The following is a 20,827-nucleotide window of genomic DNA, read 5'->3' as shown; positions in this document are numbered from 1 at the left end:
AGGTGTCCAAATATTCCAGGACAACAGCTGGCTATAACCCTGATCAATGATATGCATTACATTTATCATTGATTGGCTAAATTTGTTTTAAATTTCTTTTTTGGTCTTACTGATTAAATTTCAATTTGAATATTGAAAGGATTTGGATGATGTCCCTAAAACTTATATGCTGGTGCCCTACCAGTAAACAATCATACTTGCTGAATCAAAGTTTCTTCAATTTTTGTTTGTCATATTCCTTTCTATCTTGAATTATTTTCCCATAGTGAAATAGCGTTCAACATTGACTCCAAAAGATTTTATTATTGGTTATGTCTCACGTGGCACAGTCACAAACTGTCACCGTATTCAGCAAATGTTTCTTCTTTTTTTATTTACTGCAGGAACAAGTAGAGTATATCTTCCTGTTCATCTTCACATTAGAAGCCCTGTTGAAGATCGTTGCCTTGGGATTCCTCTTCCACTCAGGCGCCTATCTACGAAATGCCTGGAACTTCCTGGACTTTATTATAGTAATTATAGGGTGAGTATCTCAGAGTATTCCTACTTTTCCTTCTTTTTCCTAGTTTTCTTTACTTGCTCCTACTTTTTCTTGCAATTTCTACTTCTTCCTACTTTTTCCTACATTTTGGTCGCACAACTCCAAAATGAAATCTAATTGAATAATTTTCATAACAGTGTAAGACACTGTCATATGTAAATCACACAATGAAGGGTTTGGGCGCAGGAGTACTGCAACTATACTTCCAAGAGCTTTGTTGAGGATGGAGCACAAGTGTTGTGAGTACAGAACATGCCAAATGAGGCTTATGATGCTGTGGACATGGATGAGTATCAATGAAAACTACCCCTGAAAGCCCACAAAAGTCCTACTTTTATCCTGATGTTCTACTTGTGTACTGTTCTTTTTTGAAATTTTGATCCTACTGTTCCCCTACTTTTTTACCTGGGTCTGCTTGAAAATTGAAAGAATGGGTATCTCAGAGAAGAAAAATCTTGGGTTTTATTACTGCTGCTGTGCACTTTTGTTCAGAGTTTTTAAATACTGCATTTCTAAAGAGCTTTTAAAACGCTTACAAATTCACAGTCAACTGGAAGAATCAGCCATTGAATGCTTTGTGTTGCGGTGAGCCAGATAAAGTGCAACCCCTCTATTTTCTGTCTCATATCAAACACAGGATGGTCAGCACGATACTTTCCAACACCGCCCAAGGGTCAGCAGGCTTTGATGTGAAAGCGCTACGAGCGTTTCGCGTCTTAAGACCGCTCAGGCTCGTCTCTGGGGTGCCAAGTAAGTAGCAGCTTTTGTTTCTCCCCGTTTCCTTCCCTACACCTTTCGGGAGAACGTCAAGGGGCACATTGACAATGAAACAACTTACCCCCGCTCGGTGAATCCATTTTACTTGGGAGTTATTTCGTGATGGGCAAGACTTTTGACTCACTCTCCGAGGATAATTCAGCTTAATGTGGGTTTTCAAATTGATGGGAACTTTACAGCCGATTGAGCTCAGGAAAAAAACATTCACAGGCCTTCAAGGCAAGAAGACATCCTGTTACTAAAGTCTGTTCTCTGGGTATGGAGTTTACCGGTACCTCTGAGATTTAACAACACTGGAGTTTAGTTGTCGGGCTTTTTAATAAAATTGCTGGAAGAAAAAAGTGCAATGTAATCTTGCTACTGTCAGTTTCCTTGGCATGATAAAGCTGAAAAATATTCCCCAGTCAATCACTGCTTACTCCCCAACTGATGGTTATATACACAGTATACACCTGGGTCGAGTGGGACAGTTGGTGTTAAATGCCTTGCCTGTGGACACAAAGACAAACCTAGTCAGTTTTAAAGCTAAGATCAATGGGCCATTAATGTTAAAGGGAATATACAACATTTGCAAATGTCAAAAAACAAAACTACCAAATGATTATGAAAAACCTTACTGGACTGTTAGTGAATGACAGTCTAAAGCATCCTGTAAAATCATGGCACCTGGCTACATGAACCAGACTACGTGAACATGATTGTTTTCTAGGTTTTTCAGCATCCACGAACACAAAACTTCAAACAAGTAACAATAATTGCTGTAAAATACTAACCCCCAAATCCATCCATTTCTGAAAATTACAGCAAATGCAGGTGTTGTATATTCCCTTTAACTACATGTACATGTACTGCGCCAGTAGCTAAAGTGTAGCATAAATACCGGAAATTCTAGATGCATACTGTGCGCCACTCTGAGTGGCTAGAGCGTGAGATGAGCAACATTGACCCTTTGCTTTAAATGTCTTTGAGTCACTGTGAGGTACGTAAAGACACAATCAGCAACTTTGAGTCACTGAGAGCCATGGTATGCCACTGTGACCCACAGAAAGAATGTTGTGAGACTCATGCAACTCTGAGTGACTGTGATCTAGAAAAGCTACTGTGAGACACAGTGTGCTATTGCAAATCACAGAAAACCACTCTGAGTAACTGAGTGCTATTAGAAGCCACTGTGAGCCATTGTGAGCCATAAAAAAACACAATGAGCCACTTTTAGCCATGGCAAGAACTATGAAAGCAAACCACATGTCCACTAAGGCACCGTAACCTGCATAAGCCAATCCAGTGTAAGTCAATGTCAGCCTCTGTAATCTAGAACAAAAGCTGAATGAGTTCTTTTTTAGCATAGACTGCAGATTGGACCTCACAGAATCCTGAGATTTCATAGGTTGCTATGCACTCTGACAATTTTTACTTTCTGTCATCTACCGGTAAAAGCCCTAACTTCTGAACACATCGACGATGTTTTCACGAAGTGACAAAAACCTGGAAAATCGATAATTTTTCAATTTTGAGCTTTTCTGGCTAATTTATTTCACTTGACAAAAAGAAGAATTTGACCAAGTTTGAAAGCGAAATATTGTTTACTTATGTAATTTGACAAAAAGCCTGAAATCCGTGTTTTTTTGTTTTCACGATGTGACAAAAACTTACCTCGTTAGCAGGGCCAGAGGGATAATTCATTTCTCTACACACATATTAGGATGGGAGTGGGCGCGCGCACCGTGAACGATGTCGATAAAGAACAGACGCGCGCACGCTGCAGTGATGTATGGCGCTTAATGTAGCAATTTCTTTGAACGTTTTATTATTTTCACGAAGTGACAAAGAGTGTGTACAACGTAATGGGACAAAAAAGTGAGGCCTCTGCGTTTTACTGTTTTCACGAAGTGAAGAGTATCTTTATTTATCTTTATTACTGAATTACCGTTTACTTAAGAGAGACTTTTAACAAACAACTTTGAATTATCAAAGAACAAAGCATACATTACTTGACATTGCAAAATTTTCCCTCATCTATATCTACAAACTAGTCGAAAGTACTTTGAAAAAAGGGCTAACTTTAGATGCAATTAGCTCTGGATGACCCTTTTGCAGGATATTGAGGTTTTTGTCACTTCGTGAAAACACCGCCGACATCCAGACATGGATTGTTTTCCCACTGCATCCTATGTACCACATTGCCATTGCTCTATTTTGTTTCTCCCTCTCGTTGCTTGTAGGTTTGCAGGTCGTCCTGAATTCCATCTTTCGTGCCATGGTGCCGTTGCTACACATAGCTCTTCTAGTCATTTTTGTAATCCTCATCTATGCCGTGATAGGTCTAGAACTCTTCATAGGGAAGCTGCACAGTACATGCTGGATCAACGAGGGCGGTATACGTAAGTTGAACTCCCGCAAAACGGGGCTGGAACATAGTGTGGTATCGGAGAGGCCCAAGTGTTGTTGCCCATGTGTGTTGTTGCCATGTTCCCGATCTCTTCAGAACCTCACAAACTCTCCGAAGAGATTTGCTACATGGTGCAACTGTAAACTTACCCTTACCTGCTCCGTGCACAAGTACGCATTCAATGGCCAGAAAAGGAGAGTTGGGGGAGAACTACTGGTAGACTGGTTTCTGTTTTTTTCACTGCGTAATTTGAATGATCCAAAGGTATTGGGGGCAGCCATTAGTCGAGGGGAACACCGCAAGTTTGATTTGAACGCATTCACGCGCAGATGGTGCCAGACGCTCATGCGAAGACGCTGAGGCTGATAGCTTTGGCACATTCAGGAAGTCGTGCATACTTTGGGCGCACGAACCGGTACGCACATGCTCCGTGTCCCGTCCAAAGAGCTCTCAAAAGTAGCAAAAAGGCGCCCTCTTTTGTTGGTGCATGGAGCCCATTGCTCTCTTTGCCATGCAAAGCTTCAAATCGTATCTGACTCACTACTCGGACACTGAGGTCTTGTACGGAGGTCCCTCAATGTCTGAGGACTCTCTTGTACTGAGGTCCCTCAATGTCTGAGGACCCTCTAGTACTGAGGTCTTGTACTGATGACCCTTAATGTCTGAGGACTCTCTTGTACCGAGGTCTTGTACTGAGGACCCTCAATATCTGAGGACTCTCTTGTACTGAGGTCCCTCAATGTCTGAGGACCCTTTAGTACTGAGGTCTTGTACTGAGGACCCTTAATGTCTGAGGACTCTCTTGTACCGAGGTCTTGTACTGAGGACCCTCAATATCTGAGGACTCTCTTGTACTGAGGTCCCTCAATGTCTGAGGACCATTTAGTACTGAGGTCTTGTACTGAGGACCCTTAATGTCTGAGGACTCTCTTGTACCGAGGTCTTGTACTGAGGACCCTCAATATCTGAGGACTCTCTTGTACTGTGGTCCCTCAATGTCTGAGGACCCTCTTGTACTGAGGTCTTGTACTGAGGACCTTCAATGTCTGAAATGAAATTTCAACTGTGTTACCCTATCCCAGGTAAATTTGCCCAGGAGGACCCCATCCATGCGGGGATCGGGGCTTCAACTGTAGCGAGTTACGGGAAGACGCATTTTGCGACGAGTACTGGGAGGGGCCCAACGAAGGCATCACAAACTTTGATAACATCGGTCTAGCGATGATAACGGTGTTCCAGTGTATCACGATGGAAGGCTGGACAGATGTACTTTATAATGTGAGTACCAAAAGAACTAATGTGTTCATTTCGTTTGAAAATTTTTTTTAAGGACTTTTAGGCAGGAGGTGATAAGAAGTAGGTTTTGTTGGTCACACAAAATAAGATTTGGCTGGTTACCGTGAACCTGGGTACCAGGATACTTTCATAGTATGGCAAAAGGTGTACATTACATTGCAGTGCTAAAACAACTAAGTAGATGTGTTCATTTCACTTGAAATTTTTTTTTAAGGACTTTTTCGGCAAGAGGTGATTAGTAGGTTTTGTTGGTCACAAAAAAAAAGATTTGGCTGGTTACCGTGCACCTGGATACCAGGATACTTTTATAGTATGGCAAAGGTGTACATACCATTGCCATGGTAACCTGTCATCTTTTCTATAAAATAAGACACTTACATGTAAGTACAGCAGTTGCACAGTATGTTTAAGGTACATGTACTTTACGAGACTTTAAAAGAAATATGTGATAGTGCGTCATCGTCTTTATCCACGTTTTGCAAGTATTCACATCAAGTCTTCCTACCGGTACATGTAAGCCCCTGTCAATCAACCTCGTCTGTAATCCCTTAAAACTCAAATTCCACATGTAGATGGCGTCAGTGTACTTTATTCACTTGCCTACGTGTATATGAGATGATCCGTCTGGATAGCTCGTCAAAAATATGTTTCTTTTAATACTGAAATATTGATCTTCCCCTTTGAAATGATGGTTTCATTTTTTTTTTAAACCGACTTGGCTCGGCAAATTTCTACCCATTTGAAGTTTCGGAAGTTCACATGTTGTACAGTGTTGTGTGACTTGTCAGTTCGCTCTTGTCTGTTGTCTGTGTACATATCGGGTCAGTTCATTAGTTTGTGTTGATCCTTGATAGGTCATCATCTGTCAAGACAACACTTTCGTGCTCCTTCTGTCTCCCCGTGTTTGTTTGTCTGGATTCCGTCTCATTAAAGTTCTGTAGGTTCCATGCCCGCCCGCCCCCTAATGTTTGCCGGCCTGCCATCACCCAACCCCCGAGCCAATCCTCAGGGATCATTAATGTGTCAACATTGGTTCCTTACGTGGGATATACAAAGGGTGTTGATTGGCGTAGGTGTAGATATTGAGAACGACCATATGTCTTTTTTTTTAATACATTTTGTAAAGATGTGCTGTTTTTTTTTTAGTTTTGCCCAGAATTTTTTTTTTTTATATTCAAATTGCTATTTCATCGAGCAACATAAAAGTTATTCACTTTTGACTAAGACATTGAGCAAAAAAATTGACCCACACTTTTAGTCATAAAATAATTACTTTACAAATTATGAATAATTCAGTTTTTGCAGGGTAGACTGGTTCCGTCATCTAATCAGAATTGATAATGCGGGGACCGGGAACCAGTCTACTCGCAGTGAGGATTTGTGCACAAAATGTACCCAAAATAAATGTCCTTTTTTTCAGAGGGTTGCAATGTATATCCCAAATAGAAGAAAAGTATAAAAAAAAAAAAAAAAGTATTTTTGGGGGGTCAAAATATAACATACATAGTGAATATTCATCGACGGGAAGAAAACAATGTAAATTTGTTGAGTAGCACGGGCAGTACGTCTTATTAGCCAGAAGAATTTTTGTATTGATTTGAGAAGAGAGTGACGTGAATTTGTAGTCATTGTATGAAATGAATCGACAATGTCATTTCCATGAGAAGAAATTACGACTCCGCACCTATTCATGTTTTTGTGCCTACATGCATTGCATCACATCCATGGTCTCAATTTAGCAAAACCTCTTGTTGAAGCCGACAAAGTAAGCTATTATGTGCAGTAATTGGACAGGGAAAAATTTCAAGATAAACATCATTACAAAAAGGGCTGACGTCATTAGATAACAGATACTTGAAGAAGACACAAAATGAGAGTTAGAATTGATGACGGAATTGATGATGCTGACTTCCTAGTGGCGTGCGTACACACGTCAAATCTCACTATACAACATCATTAAACTTTGAAGCACTTAAAATGTCAAACTGTGATCCATGTGAAGAATAAAGCGATGAAAGAAACTATTTATTTAGGTAAAAAACTTTGGGCGATTTGGGAGCGATTCGGGGCCTGGTCCAGAAAATAAATGTTTACATTTTTTTCAGACGCAGATTTCTTAGAATTGGGAAGACGTGTTGCAATTGTTTCAAGATATTTCTAAACTACAGCATCTTTGTGGTATATATATGGTGAAAACTGCACTGAAAATACAGCCAAAATTATGAAATGGTGATGGTTTAAAGAAAAATGGTCAAACACCAGTTTGTCCACAGGCAAGTCTATGAGATATGGTCAACACAATAGCACTGCATGCACAAAGAACTGCAATAATGTAACTAGGTCTACATGACTGCCATAGATGTGGACAAACTAGTTTTTAACCATTCTTCTGTAAATGGCCACTATTTCTTAACTTGAAGTTTGTTTTCAACAACTTTTGCACCATATACGAACAAGATTTTGTAGTTTAGGAATATTTTAAAACAATTTCAACATGTCTCTTCAATTTTGAGAAATCCGCCTCTGAAAACGTGTGAATTTTTTTTAGACCACCCTGTGCAGTGGAAAAATCTGGTTTTTTTTGGGGGGGGGGGTTTACATTTTTTATTTTGGCCCTCCTCAAGAGAACATAAAGCTAGTAGAAAAACCACAGCTAAAGTTCATAGATTATGAGCAGGGGGCATGTTAAAGGAACAAATTATGGACAGTTGATTTAAAAGATTGGCTAGATGGAGCTAACACAGCAGAAGCGGGTAGTGAGTTCCAAAGCCTTGCATAATGAAGCAATGTAATATAAATGAAAAAAATGTACGTCAATAAGCTTGAAATCACGTCTGTTTAATAATGGAGTAGATAAAACATCCTCAGTTGTTGGAAAATATGACCGATTCTGGAGTGATTATGGATAAAGTTGACATTTTCAGTACGGGGTCATATTTGGACATCCCGTGCGTCAACAAGGGATGAGTATAAAAATCAATCTGGCTTGTGCACATTTTTCAGAGAAAAGAGCAATCCATATATATTATTCATACAAAGCACTGTATAAATGGAGAGAATTAATGAATTATTAACGGATAATGGAGGGATTTATCTTAATCATTGAAAGGATTGAGGGATGAATTTTAAAGAAAGGTGGATCTACACAGCTTTGAAAATAAGCTCATTTTTGTGGAAGTTCATTACCTGGGATTTACCAAAAATAGAAGATGTTTTTGACCACAGTTGATGCAAAATGTGAGACCTCTTCTATCGGTATTGGAAAATATTTACATGATGGAAAAAGTACAATTTGAGGTTTGTGAAAGTCAGTTTCAGTGGTGGATCCAGAATTTATGGAAGGAGGGGGGGGGGTGGAGGCCAAACTAGAACATACAAGTGGGGCAATTGCTCATGTGGGTGGAAAAGTCTGTCTTTGAAGTGATAAATAACCAGTTGACACCAGATGAAACAGGGGAAAAAGGCAAGGCGTGCCTTTTAAAAAAATAGGGGGCATGCGCCGGCAGTGCCCCCATCGCCCCCATCTTGATCCGCTACTAAGTTTGGTATGAGTTGGGTGTGATTCTGAGGTGATGGCTACATGCAACTTTGGCTTTAGGAGAAAAAAAGGAGACTTAAAACTACAGTAGAACTATAAAGTAAGTCCACAAGAGGTTGTTTTGTATTGTGGGTGCCTTTTTTATATTTTGTTTTATCAATTTTTGACTGCCAATGCTTAGTATAATCGTACATAAAATATTGGTGCAAAAGAGGATAAAGAAGAGGCTTATAGGTTGATAAGTGTGAAAAAGGTATTTTTATAAAGGACTCAACTTGAGCATTGAGTGCTTTCAAAGTTTGGGTGTGTGAGTACTAGTGTGGTGACTGTACACTGGTCAAATAATACTTTTTTCAGCCTAATTTTTCAGTCCTTAACCTTTAGTCACTGTAGCACCCAAAACTGCCCTGCCTATTACTCACTGTACCGCCCCAAACTGCCCAAGTACTCTGTGGCCTTATCGATTCTTCAGTGAATAAACGCAATGTTATACAAATATTGAGTGGCTCAGAGTGGAACGGGAGGAATGTTATTGCAAGGTAAAATCTGGACGTTTTTTTATTTCACGAGATGAAGCCGAGTGAAATGGAACAGTCCAGATTTTACCGAGCGATAATATTCCTCCTATTTCACAATTTAAAGCCACTTAATATTTGTATAGGCCTAACTGACATATAGATCCTTGTCATTTGATTTACAGTTAAAATGAACTTCTATTTCAATACAGAATTGGTGGGAAATGTATTTCTCTCTTCCAAACCACCCCTTCATGAAATGTTTGAACCCAGCTCTGTAGCTACTGGCTCTTGGAGCAGTACGCACAACTCTCAACACGCACACCAGCATGCATTTGCACACAAATACTGCGCCATGGAACAAGAATGATCCTACCGGTTACTGAAGAGTAAATCCCATTCACCATGGGCGGATGGGACTTTTTGAGCCCCGGCGTGAATGGGAGCAATAATGAATGTCATGTGATGTGAATTCAACCAATCAAATGACAAGGATCTGTGAAGTCCAGGTGCTAACGGGTTAAAGGGCACCGTTGAAAACCTTTTTATGAATGTAATATTAGTATCATTTTGGTTCGTGGTAGGTTCAGTATCTTTATCTGAAGTTCGGGAGTTTGATAAAAAAAAATCTCATTCTGTGGTCCAATTTTCCTTGGTTGAAAGAAGGCTCACCACTGCTTGAATCACAAGCAGCAGGGATCATCTGAAAACTCATTTTGAAACAGAATTTTAAAGCAATGGAAGTGTGACATTCTTAACGTATTAACCCTTACTCCTTGTATCTCTACCTTGCCTTCCTTGGGATCAGATAACCGATGCGGTAGGCCCCGGGCCCTGGGTCTACTTCGTTAGTCTCATCATTGTGGGCTCATTCTTTGTACTTAACTTAGTTCTTGGTGTACTCAGTGGGTAAGTATCCGATACTCCGCTGGGAAAGATTGATCAGATTGTAGATGGCCTCACATGCATCTATGTAGTCTTGGTGGTACACACTTGTGTTTATAGCATGGCTTATTTTGTTGGTATACATGTGTGTGTTTCGGTGGAGCATTTGAAACTTTGCATTTTCAGAGTCAGAATTCTCAAGAAAATGAAAGTTTCAAGTGCTCTGTCATTCTTTGTTGTCCCAATAGTGACGTAGCAAGAGTAAATTAAGGAACCAAATGGAAGAAATTAAAAACAGACATTAACCCTAACCCCCAAATGACTGTTTGGGGTCAAGTACCAAATACTACATGTGCTGTGCACACTTGTATGGAAAGAAATTCATACTACAGGTTACTACTCAGTAGTATTTTGTAGCATTGGGAGCAGTTAGGATTTGCCACATTGATGCAATCGTGCATGATTGTACAAATGGATTGGCAACCGCCAATTATCACTTTTTTTCTCCGAGTTCACCAGAGTGCGAGTCAATTCATCACACACACACACGAGGTGGCGTTCAGTAATCAATACCTGCCTGTGCCCCAGATCGCGCAAGCAACGACAAGCGCATCAGCGATTGGATACTAATACAACTGACACATCGCCGTCGCGCTTCGACGCACTCCTGGGCAGCAGAGTTTTCTCCCCGCTGAATAAAACAGCGTGCGGAAAAAGAGAAATGGGGTGACATGAATTACTGCCGCTACTCTGACATCATTAGGAATTAAATCTTCCACATTTCACGGCCCGACGCATTTTGGCATCTTTCTTGATCGCGCGCGGCTGAAATATTGATAAGGCGCGCGTCTTGCCGGGGAGTAAGGATGGATTCTGGGATCTGGCATTGCTTGCTTTGCTGGGTGACTCGTAACCAAGACGATAATTGGCATAGTATCCAGTTGATCTGATGTGGCATTTATGATCGCTGGCCTACTCCTTTCTAGACTTTTTATTTATTTTCAGTCAGTAAGGGTCTGCTTCTTTCTCTTTTCTTTTCTTACCCACCTTCTCATCTCATGATCCCCGTTCATGTTGTCTATTATGTATCAATGTATCATGTACCTGTCTTTGTTTTTGCACTCTCCCCTTCTTATTCTCCGTTTCTACCTTTTCCCTCCTTTTCACATTGATGTCTCCTCCCCGCATCTTTACATCCTCCTTCATTGTCTGTGCCCCTCCCACCTCCTCTGTGTACGTTGTTATATATCTTTCTCTAACTTGGCACCACATTTTTTATATTGTGTTCTTTTTGCTTCATTTGGTACTGTGCTGTATGGTATACCTGTTATTTGCTGTGGTACATGTACGTCCCATGGCATCTTGTGTCGTATATTTATTGGCAACCTTCATACAACTCATGGTATTGTTATCACTTGTCTATTGTGGTATATGGTATGCTTTATGGTATACCCATTTTTTCTGCCTTGGTACCACGGTGTGCTTTATGGTATTTCCATGTTTCTACCTTGGTATCATGGTGTTCTGCATGGTATCCATTGTCTACCGTATCTGGGTGCACTCCATGCTGTTCTGTACTGTATATCCACTGTCTACCGTGGGACTGTTGTGTACTTCATGGTAAACCCATTTTTCTATGGTGTTCTGTATGGTATACCCATATTATGGTTTTCCATATGGTGTCCTGTTATATACCTGTTGTATACCCTCTCCATGGTGCATGGTATCCTACTGTGGTGTACCCATGCATGGTGTCCTCCTCAGGTCAACTATGCCATAGAGGGTTGGTGGCCATGGTTCTACTTTGTCACCCTCATCCTCCTGGGTTCATTCTTTGTACTCAATCTCATTCTCGGTGTTCTGAGTGGGTAAGTGGTCATTAGCCATTTTTGAGACGGTGGACACAATACAAGGGCACTATGGGCTCCGTGCACAAGTGCCCCATCAACGACCAGAAAAGGAGATTCGAGGGTGACTTAGACTGGTTCCCGATCCAACCACTGCGTATTTCGAATGTATCCAAAGTTATTGGAGGCGGGGATTAGTCTGGGAGACCATCGCAAGTTGAATTCAAACGTATTCACGCGCCGACGAAGCCTGATGCTCACGCGAAGGCTAATAGCTTTTGCACATTCAGGAAATCGTGCGTACTTCACGCGCGCTTCGCACACATATAACGTAAAGTACGCACGACTTATTACATTCTGAATATGCTCAAAGCCATAGTGTCTCCACGTGTAGCCAGGCGTCGTCGGAAATGCGTTCAAGTGTCTTTCCCAGTGGTCTCCCCGTCCTTACCATTGAGGAGTACTTGTGCACGGAGCCCATTTACAGTCGGTAAACTCTTTCGTATTTACCCACATTTATTCACTCCAACTAGCGTCCCGTTATTGTGTTTGCCGTATCTCAAAAAAAGGCTGATGCGCTTGTGGTGTGCATGGACATGAGACGATTTCAGTTTGCAGTATTTCTTTGTTTTTGGTGTGTAATGGTGTGGTCGCCATAGCAACAAATGCATGTTTTTTTATAGATGATTCCATGTTGGCATGGTTGTTTGATGTAAATATTATAGAAATATTTTTTAGTGATTTTTGAATTTGTAAATATCACATGTATTTGGTGGTATTATATATTAATGTAATTTACAATTAAATTTACATCCATAAATTTGTTAAGCTCTGAGCGGTTGAACAAATAGTAGATTAATTCAGATTGATAAAATGTTGGGCTTGTTAGGTTCAGTTATTGCATGAATGAATTTTGTGGGTTCATTAATGAATGGCCATTTTATCCACATGCGAAATCCATCATGGTCTAGTTTCCACGTGCCAGAATCAAGAAAAGGCATACTCGGTCTGAGGCACCAGTCTAGTACCAGTTTGGTTAGCCTCACTATAGTAAATTCACGTTGAAATGCATGTATTGTGCATCGGGGAATTTTAGGCCAATGCAACACACACATCTATACAAATCCCTTTGTTTAAGAAGAAGATTTCCTTAAACATTTTGGAGTACTTATTTATCATTGATCCAACATAAAATCAAAAAAGCACACAACACAGCAAAGATGCTCACTGGTTCTTAAAAGGTTGCCAAGAATTCTCTTTGAAACCAAGCCACGTAGACTGGCGACTTTGATATGGTGACTCATTCCATGGTAATCTTGGCTATGCCTTCAGGGAATCTGACCACATTGGAGTATTGAAAATAGACCCGTGCCCGGTTTATCCCTGTTGCTTCGTGTGGTAATTCACTCAATAATTCAACATCAGAGGCTCTGCCATAGAATACCACACGCGTCCCCGAAGCATTCGACGTGACATTTCCGAACAATCAGAGAGCACCGTAGTAGTTCTGTCAAGCGAATCCTGAAAATGTCAATCGCTGTATTTTTAACGTGCCAATTTTTTTTTTTCAATCTCTGAAATTGGAAACCTTTCTATTTTTACTCCCTTGTGATTTTTATATTTTGTTATTTTGATGAAAATATCATCTACCCTTTTTACGGACCATAATCCACCCACCCAATATTTGATCAACTCGCTCATCTTTTGAATCGCATTCTCTGGAGCAAGTAATTCTTGAAGCCAACTGGGACTCTAGATAACTTCTCGCTACCCTCAGATGGGAAATTCCCAACTCTTTTGTGCCGCAATCGTAAATCCTTTGTTGAGCATGCTTGAATCCATTCAGATGAAGGGGGGGGGGGGGGGTAATTCCTATCACAGAATGACAATCGTACACGTGCAAACATACATCAACAATTACCATCCCTCCCCAATGCCCCAAAAAGTACAAAATCTGTGTGGCCCCCTTGCATGCAAATTGCTGAAAAGAAATTCAAATGAGACAAGGACCAAAAAAAGGAGTCAGTGTACAGGATTTCATCTCTTTGACTTAATTTCAGATTTAGAACAAGTTTAAAATTTTACTCTGGTTTGAATACCATCCCAATGTCTTGTTACTCATCAGTTGTGCTGAGAGGCATCCATTTATCTTCTCATCTGTTGAGCTTCCGCTTTTTCTCATTTTCCCCCTCAAGCCCTTGTCTTTTGCGTCGAGAGACAACAAAGTCGTCCTTTTTGGGCTCTTGCATCATATTCTCGCAACTTCAAGTTTTGTACGTGCATTTCTCACATTATCTTAGAGTTCCGACGACACGTCCCACCCGGAATTCCCTCCCCGCAGGAGATGAACCTAACCCAGGTGCCGTGTTGGCTGTAATCTTGACATTTACGCGTCGAAACGACTTAAAAATGTCTCCCTGACACCGTCAGGCATTTCCATCGAAGGCCGTTGGAGCTGTAAATTGCAGCTGAGGAAACAGGGCCGATATAGATTGAGGTCCCCCCGATTGATAGATGCGAGTCTTAGCCGGTCGTGAGCTGGGCCTGCTCTGTCTGTTTGCTTCTCACGCTATTTCTAATGAGCATAGAACCCTCCCACACATGGACGCCTCATTAAGCGATCTTGGCACTTTGGGAGCTTGGGAGATCTTCTGAGGCACTTGCAGGAAAGCAGTAAGAATCACGTTCTACCGCTTCCGGCAAAATTGCATGGCCAACTCAACGGGGTTAACTGGCTCGTACTTGAACATGCATTCCAGGAAATATGCAAAACCCTGGCATTTAGTTCTCAAACTGCCGTTGATTAATTCATAAATTGCACTCATGAAAGCATCAGGAGGATAACTACAAAATCTTGAGATGGAGAAAAATCTGAGTCCTACATGTACTTTAAAAAATTTTTTTTAGAAAATTGTTGCATTTTTACAAAGTTTTTTTGTATAAGCTAGCGTACTCTTTACAACTACTTACAAATGGTCACTATGCTCTGAATGATTTTTTATATAAGGCTGAGTAAAAAAATTAATAGTTTTTCGTCCGTACGTTTTAAAAAATTGAAGGAGGCAGGGGCGCCCCCCCCCCAGATTGCAGATAATATTGCAAAATATATTGCAAATGTAGGAATTGAAAAAAAATAAATAAACTGCCAGGAAAAAGGAAGCGGGCAGGGACGAAGACGGCTTTCAAGATTCATTTACACAAAGCCATTTGAAAGTTTCCCGATTTGCAGCGATTTAAACTGAACTTATTAAATGTGACCGGCTCCACAAAAAATGGTATGTCGCGTTGAGCATTATTGTGTAATGGCCTGCTCAACATTGAGAGGGTGAACATTTCGTCAAAACGTGATTTTCAATTTTTATCATGAATGACATCTTTAATACTTACAGTTTCAGGTTTCATTCACAGAAATGTTGATTTTGATGAACCAATTGGAAAAAAACAGCCATTTTGTGTGCATCGTTTTGTTGTTCTACAAAGCCAGCTATTTCAAAGCCTGTTTTCTCAGTTGTGTAATTTGAACTCCAAGGAAGTAATTAATATGCAAATACGTCATATCTCCAGAACGGGAGGGGCTATGGAGCTCTATTATACACCAAATGAAAGCTTACATTGTGGGCTTTCCAACCATGTATGTAACTCAATTTCCTTTTTTTGCAACATAATACCCTTTTTTGTGGAGCCGGTCGCAAATGCAAGAAATATTATAACGATGCTAAGTAATTATACTGAAAAAAGGCGATTTGTGGCATGGAGTCACGTGACTTCAGTGGCATCTCCCTTTAAAACCGAGACTACAGCATACTAACGTTAATTAGCGCCAGCCTCGCATCACTGTAGGATCGACTGCTTTGCTGTAGTAGCCGTGCTGTAGTCATTATTCGGCCCAGGGGGCCTAGCTTACATGTCCCAACATGAAATTATGTCGGAACATGATAACGTCAGTATTTGCCGGTATCACATGACTGGAAGGACTGAGCTGGAAGGACGGAAATAAAATCCATCCAAGGATTGGAATGAGGATAACTTGGCCATTCTAAAACAAAGTTGTTAATACTCTAAGCGGGAATGTCAATTTATTTATGAAAGACATTCATGAAAATTAGCAAAATAAAACTTGTAACAAGCATTAAACAATTGTCTGTGTAACTGAAACAAGAGGACGAATGAAGTGTATTAAATTTCACATAAGAATACTTAAAACTGTAAATAGAAACACGTGCATGGTTTCACCTGGAGAAACAATTTTAAAAACTTTCAAACTTGCTGAAATTTTCAACCGAAAATTTCATTTAGACGAATAAATGGATGCAAGGAACAAAAGTATAACATTTTTATATAAAAACTGGTTTAGACCAAGTCGATCTGATTACACAGCAAATGTATTCTTTCAAAATCTTTTTTTCAGTGAAACTTTCCAAAGTTATATCTTTGTCTTAATATGGGGAAAATAGTTCAATGGAACAGTTTCAACGTGTGGTTTAACAGGCTAGGGATCTGGTCACTGATAAACATCACATTTAATTTAAAACTGTTCCAGCACACTATTATGCCCATTCATAAATACATTTTCGGCCCAAAAGTCAAAACAAGTTGAGATTTGACAAATTTCTAACAATTTTGTTCACCCATTTTACTTCATGATTTGTGAAAACCCTCTAGCCATGTGTATGGTATGTGCCTCGCGTGCTTAGTGCTAAACAACTCCTTATATGGACATTGGTGTGCGCACAGCAAGTACTGCGTGATGTGGCACAGAACGCAGTGGCTCTTAGCGGTGTTTTACCAGCAGTTTAAAACCACCCACGTGATGGGCTTTTGACAAATAGGAATGTTCAAACTGTCCTAGGTGTTTATGAATGGTAATTAGTATGGTTGTGTTGATACTTTTAACTGTTTTTGAATTTGTATTTGGCATGAAGTACAAACGATCTTATTAGGCATGTGGTGTTTTTATACTTGTTCTTTACTGTTGGTTGCTATAGCTACTTCTAATGACCCAATTCTGATGGGATATCCCTTTATTTGTTCCCCTGCCTCAGAGAGTTTTCTAAAGAGAGAGAAAAAGCCAAAGCACGAGGGGCCTTCCAGAAGTTCCGAGAGAAGAAACAAATTGAGGAGGATTTACGCGGGTATCTGGACTGGATCATGCAAGCAGGTTAGTGAACGGAGAGGGTTGAGGGGCAGGACCTAGGTTTGGATGGTTCTAGGCTCATCTCCCTCCTGTTGATCGTAGTAATTGCTAAATTGGTTTGTGATCTAGCTGTTATAATCTTACTGTTGTATATAAGCAGGTTAACGTGAACAGAGATGGTTGAGAGGCTGGACCTAGGTTCGGATGGTTCTAGGTTCATCTCCCTCCTGCTGATCGTAGTAATTGCTAAATTGTCTCGTGATCTTACTGTTGTGTCTGGATCATTCATTCAAGCATGTTAGTTAACATAGACGGTTGAGAGGCTGCTTTTGGATGGTTCTAGGTTCAAATCCCACCTGCTGAACAGAGTAATTGCTAAATTGGATTGTGATCTAAGAGTTTTGTCCGGATCATGCAAGTAGGTTAGTTAACAGAGATTTGAAGAGCTGGACCTGAGTTTGGATGGTTCTAGGTTCACATCCCACCTGTTGATCAAAGTACATGTAATTGCTAAATTGGTTTGTGATCCAAGAGTTATGTCTGGATCATGCAAGCAGGTTAGTTAACACACAGGGTTGAGAGGCTGACCCTGGAATTTGACGGTTCTAGGTTCACATCCCATCTGCTCAATGTAGCAAGGGCTAAATTTGCTTGTGAGCTTCAAAGTTCTGTCGCTAGCTAGTTCGTGGAAGCAGATCAGTTAAAAAGACAGGAATGGTTGAGAGGCTGGACCTTGAATTAGATGGTTTGAGGTTCACATGCCACATGCTTATCTTGAACTAAGTCATGCTGCTTGATTGGCTGAGAAGCTGGGCTTTGGATGAGATGGTTCCAGGTTCATATCCCACCTCCTAAGTGCAGCTATAATTCAGAATTGCATTTTGAGCTTTGAGTTATGTCTTGGAATGGATCATGCAAAACAGGTTAGACAGTGGTATTGGTTGAGTGGCATGACCTAGGATTAGAAGGTTCTAGGTTCACATCCTTGGACTTGCAGTAGAAATGCTGTTCAAATCTGGCTAGAAATATCTCAAAAGGTTAAAGATCAAGATTTTTGATAATGACTATTTGCTACTTGCCAAAGTAGGATTGTTTTTAAGCTCTGAAAATTGATGCAATTTTAGGAAGTGCATGTTGGTTGGGTACTGTAGGGTTAATTATTTAGAAAGTACAGTTGTTTTGTAAATTTGCAGGAGATTTGAGATAAAGGCTCTCAAACCTCTTGAAGGTGTCTTTGTAGCGTTTCCTGGCTCAACCATCCGACGCAAACTCCTGCTGATTGTGAATAATTGAACAAGAAACTGATGGTTGGCTTCTGCTAATGGGAAAGTAAAGGAAATTATTTATAAAGCGGCGTTTTACAAGAACATCAAGTTTCAGAAGTAGCGAAGTGACCTGCTTTCAAAGACATGCGTCTGTATGTCCTTAAGATCACAGTCGTGGGTGTGTGAGTGATTCATAGACAAGAGAGACATTAATATTACAGGAAGTGGGAAATATTTTCATGAAATATGAAATCGTAAAACGTATTCAAGCAAAGATTTGGCTGTAAAAAACTACCTGTAACCCCCACCCCCTCCTTGAAACATGCCATTTATCACTTCACTATATGACCTAGAATGTTTGTGCTCGCATGAGCCTCATTATTGGGTCCACACAGAAATTGTCGATGACGCTTTTTGAGGGTCAAAATTTTCAATACAAGCAATACGGACAATTCCCAAAACAGAGCGCCACCAAGAAGTTACCACGGAGAGTCCACTTTTCGCAGTGCGTTGTTGGAGACTGTTGAAAAATTCGCCAACACAGGACACTTAAAATTGTTAGTTTGTCCGGTCAATAGTTTTGTAAGCGAATGATTCAAGTATCGGTCTTTCTTTTCTTTTTATCAAGATCGTCTTTTTTGTGAAGCGGCAATAATGCTATGCCCCGATTTATAAACAATGTCGTAAAATCGCAGCCATGTTTTGTTGACCGTAAACTTGAAAAATGGACTCTCCCTGGCATCCTCTTGGTGGCCCACTGTATTTCACAAAACTGAAAATATGTGTTTGCTATTGTAAATTTTGCTTAACATGCAATGCATCATTGGAGAAGTCCGCATCCATTCTACAGATTGGCAGACCGTACTCATATTATACAAGGCATTATGGCCTCATTAGTTTCACTCATGATATTTTGTAGACACTGGCTGTAAGCCGTCATTTTTTTACTACGAATATTAACAACTATTATAATTAATATTCTGGAGGTCCGGGGTTAGAATCTCACTATCAAGTCAAATTTTGTTTTGGTCCCACCAAAAGTGGATTTCAAATTGATTTGTCCTTCTAGATTACATTTTCTTTGGCATTAAAAACAATGCAATTTACTTTTGATACATGTATCTATTGGACTTGTGTTACAAAATCAATATTGTTACATGTACATAAAACTACATGTATCACTGGTGAGCATGCATATTCATTAGCTAAACAATAACCCTGCATGTGTAGCTCTACATGACGCGCATCAAACATGCCCCGAGGCATTGGTTAGTAATGTAACAGTGGAGATGCTGAACCCATTTATTGACTGATTATTTTATTCAGCACTCTGCCATATTCAGTATTTATGATAGCAAAATATGTTCCGCCTCCCAGTTTATTATTATTTCATAGCGCGGTTTTAATATCGGCATGCAAGTACATGTATTTATGTGTCAACACTTGTAGGTACATTCGTGCGCTGGCGTGAAACGTGAATTCAATATATCAGACACACTGCTTGCAGTATGCCGACGCACTGCTTAATGCAGTCGTCCTCCAAGAGTGATTATGAATAGCAAACTACCCACCCAACAAATGAACAATTATTTGAAGTCATTCTTAATGATACTAGATTGGCAAATTACAAGGTACCAAGGTAACGGGACAGGGAAAATGTCGCACTTTGGACCCTAAATTTATAGACTACCCCATGTTGAGATGGTTTTGAGGATCAGACATTCACGCGTGCAGAGCTGCACTATACGAATGTCTGATATATCTGAGCATGCAAATTGTATGCGACCCGGCGCGCCCGCCAATTGGAGTCAACTTTAGAAACTGTGACCTCAGTTCAGTCAGATATTTGGACTAAGATGTTGATTGGTCAATTTGGCTGCCATGTTTTTGTAATACAACAGCGAGTTACGGAAGACCCGATAGAAGGCGTCCGCTGAATGGCCAGAATCTCGAGGTCAAGATGCAGTCTTGTTTTGCATAATTAATCGCCAAATCTGCACGAATATCATAGACGCTTGTGTGCAATTGGGTATTCCATAGACAATGTGGAGAGAGATGACTTTGGAAGGTGTCACAAACAATTACTTATTGACCATGGACAGATGACAATCTACGGGATATTCTTATTTTCCATTTCATCCTTCAAGGACATTGACTCTGCAATTCACAGCTTTTCATAATCAGCTTGAGCACAAATCCATCCTTGCACATTAGTGCCGTTTCCTGGTATGTTCAGCTCCCTAGGCTGTGCCGGCAATGTTCTGAAACCTCGTCAAGACCGTGAGGTCACTGACCGAGGAGTACGCAGATGCTGCACATAGCAACAACCTTGAATCAAGACTCTCACCTCCGTGGAGGAAGGGTTATTTCCTGAGGTTTCAGATGCCACTTGCTCTCTATGCTCTGCACCTGGGGTCATATCATCGGGTGCACCACGAAGTGACGTGTCTTCTATGGCCTTTGTGCACACGATACGTCACTCCGAGGTACGCCCGACAATATGATGGCTGGTTTGTTGGACAGTATCCGTTGAGTCTCAAACCACCTGCAGGAGTTGGTTGATCAGTGCTGGCGAGGAATAAAAACAAAATATTTTACTGACAAATCCAGGGGTGACATTTTCCAATTTTTATTCTTCTG

The 20,827-nt window shown here is 40.5% G+C and overlaps 1 protein-coding gene across 8 annotated transcripts in view; it reads left to right on the top strand.

Annotated features, from left to right (window-relative positions):
- Positions 1–4,825: 4,825 nt before the first annotated feature.
- The window catches only part of LOC119737342 (voltage-dependent L-type calcium channel subunit alpha-1D-like), a 68,330-nt gene continuing 52,328 nt past the window's right edge, over positions 4,826–20,827 (top strand). For 6 of the 8 annotated variants that reach the window (XM_038211630.1, XM_038211628.1, XM_038211627.1 and 3 more), the window contains exons 1-3: positions 4,826–4,985; positions 11,706–11,809; positions 16,831–16,946. In XM_038211630.1, coding sequence (XP_038067558.1) covers positions 4,929–4,985; positions 11,706–11,809; positions 16,831–16,946 — 277 coding nt within the window. In that variant the 5' untranslated portion in view covers positions 4,826–4,928. Of the gene's footprint in view, positions 4,986–9,864; positions 9,966–11,705; positions 11,810–16,830; positions 16,947–20,827 lie in introns of all 8 variants that reach the window. The other 2 variants (XM_038211625.1, XM_038211632.1) reach the window with 2 other exon arrangements.

The sequence above is a fragment of the Patiria miniata genome, unplaced genomic scaffold (assembly GCF_015706575.1).
Source record: "Patiria miniata isolate m_02_andy unplaced genomic scaffold, ASM1570657v1 HiC_scaffold_3, whole genome shotgun sequence".
Lineage (NCBI taxonomy): Eukaryota > Metazoa > Echinodermata > Asteroidea > Valvatida > Asterinidae > Patiria > Patiria miniata.
Note: the sequence above shows the minus strand (reverse complement) of the source record. Positions and strands in the feature narration are given on the sequence as shown.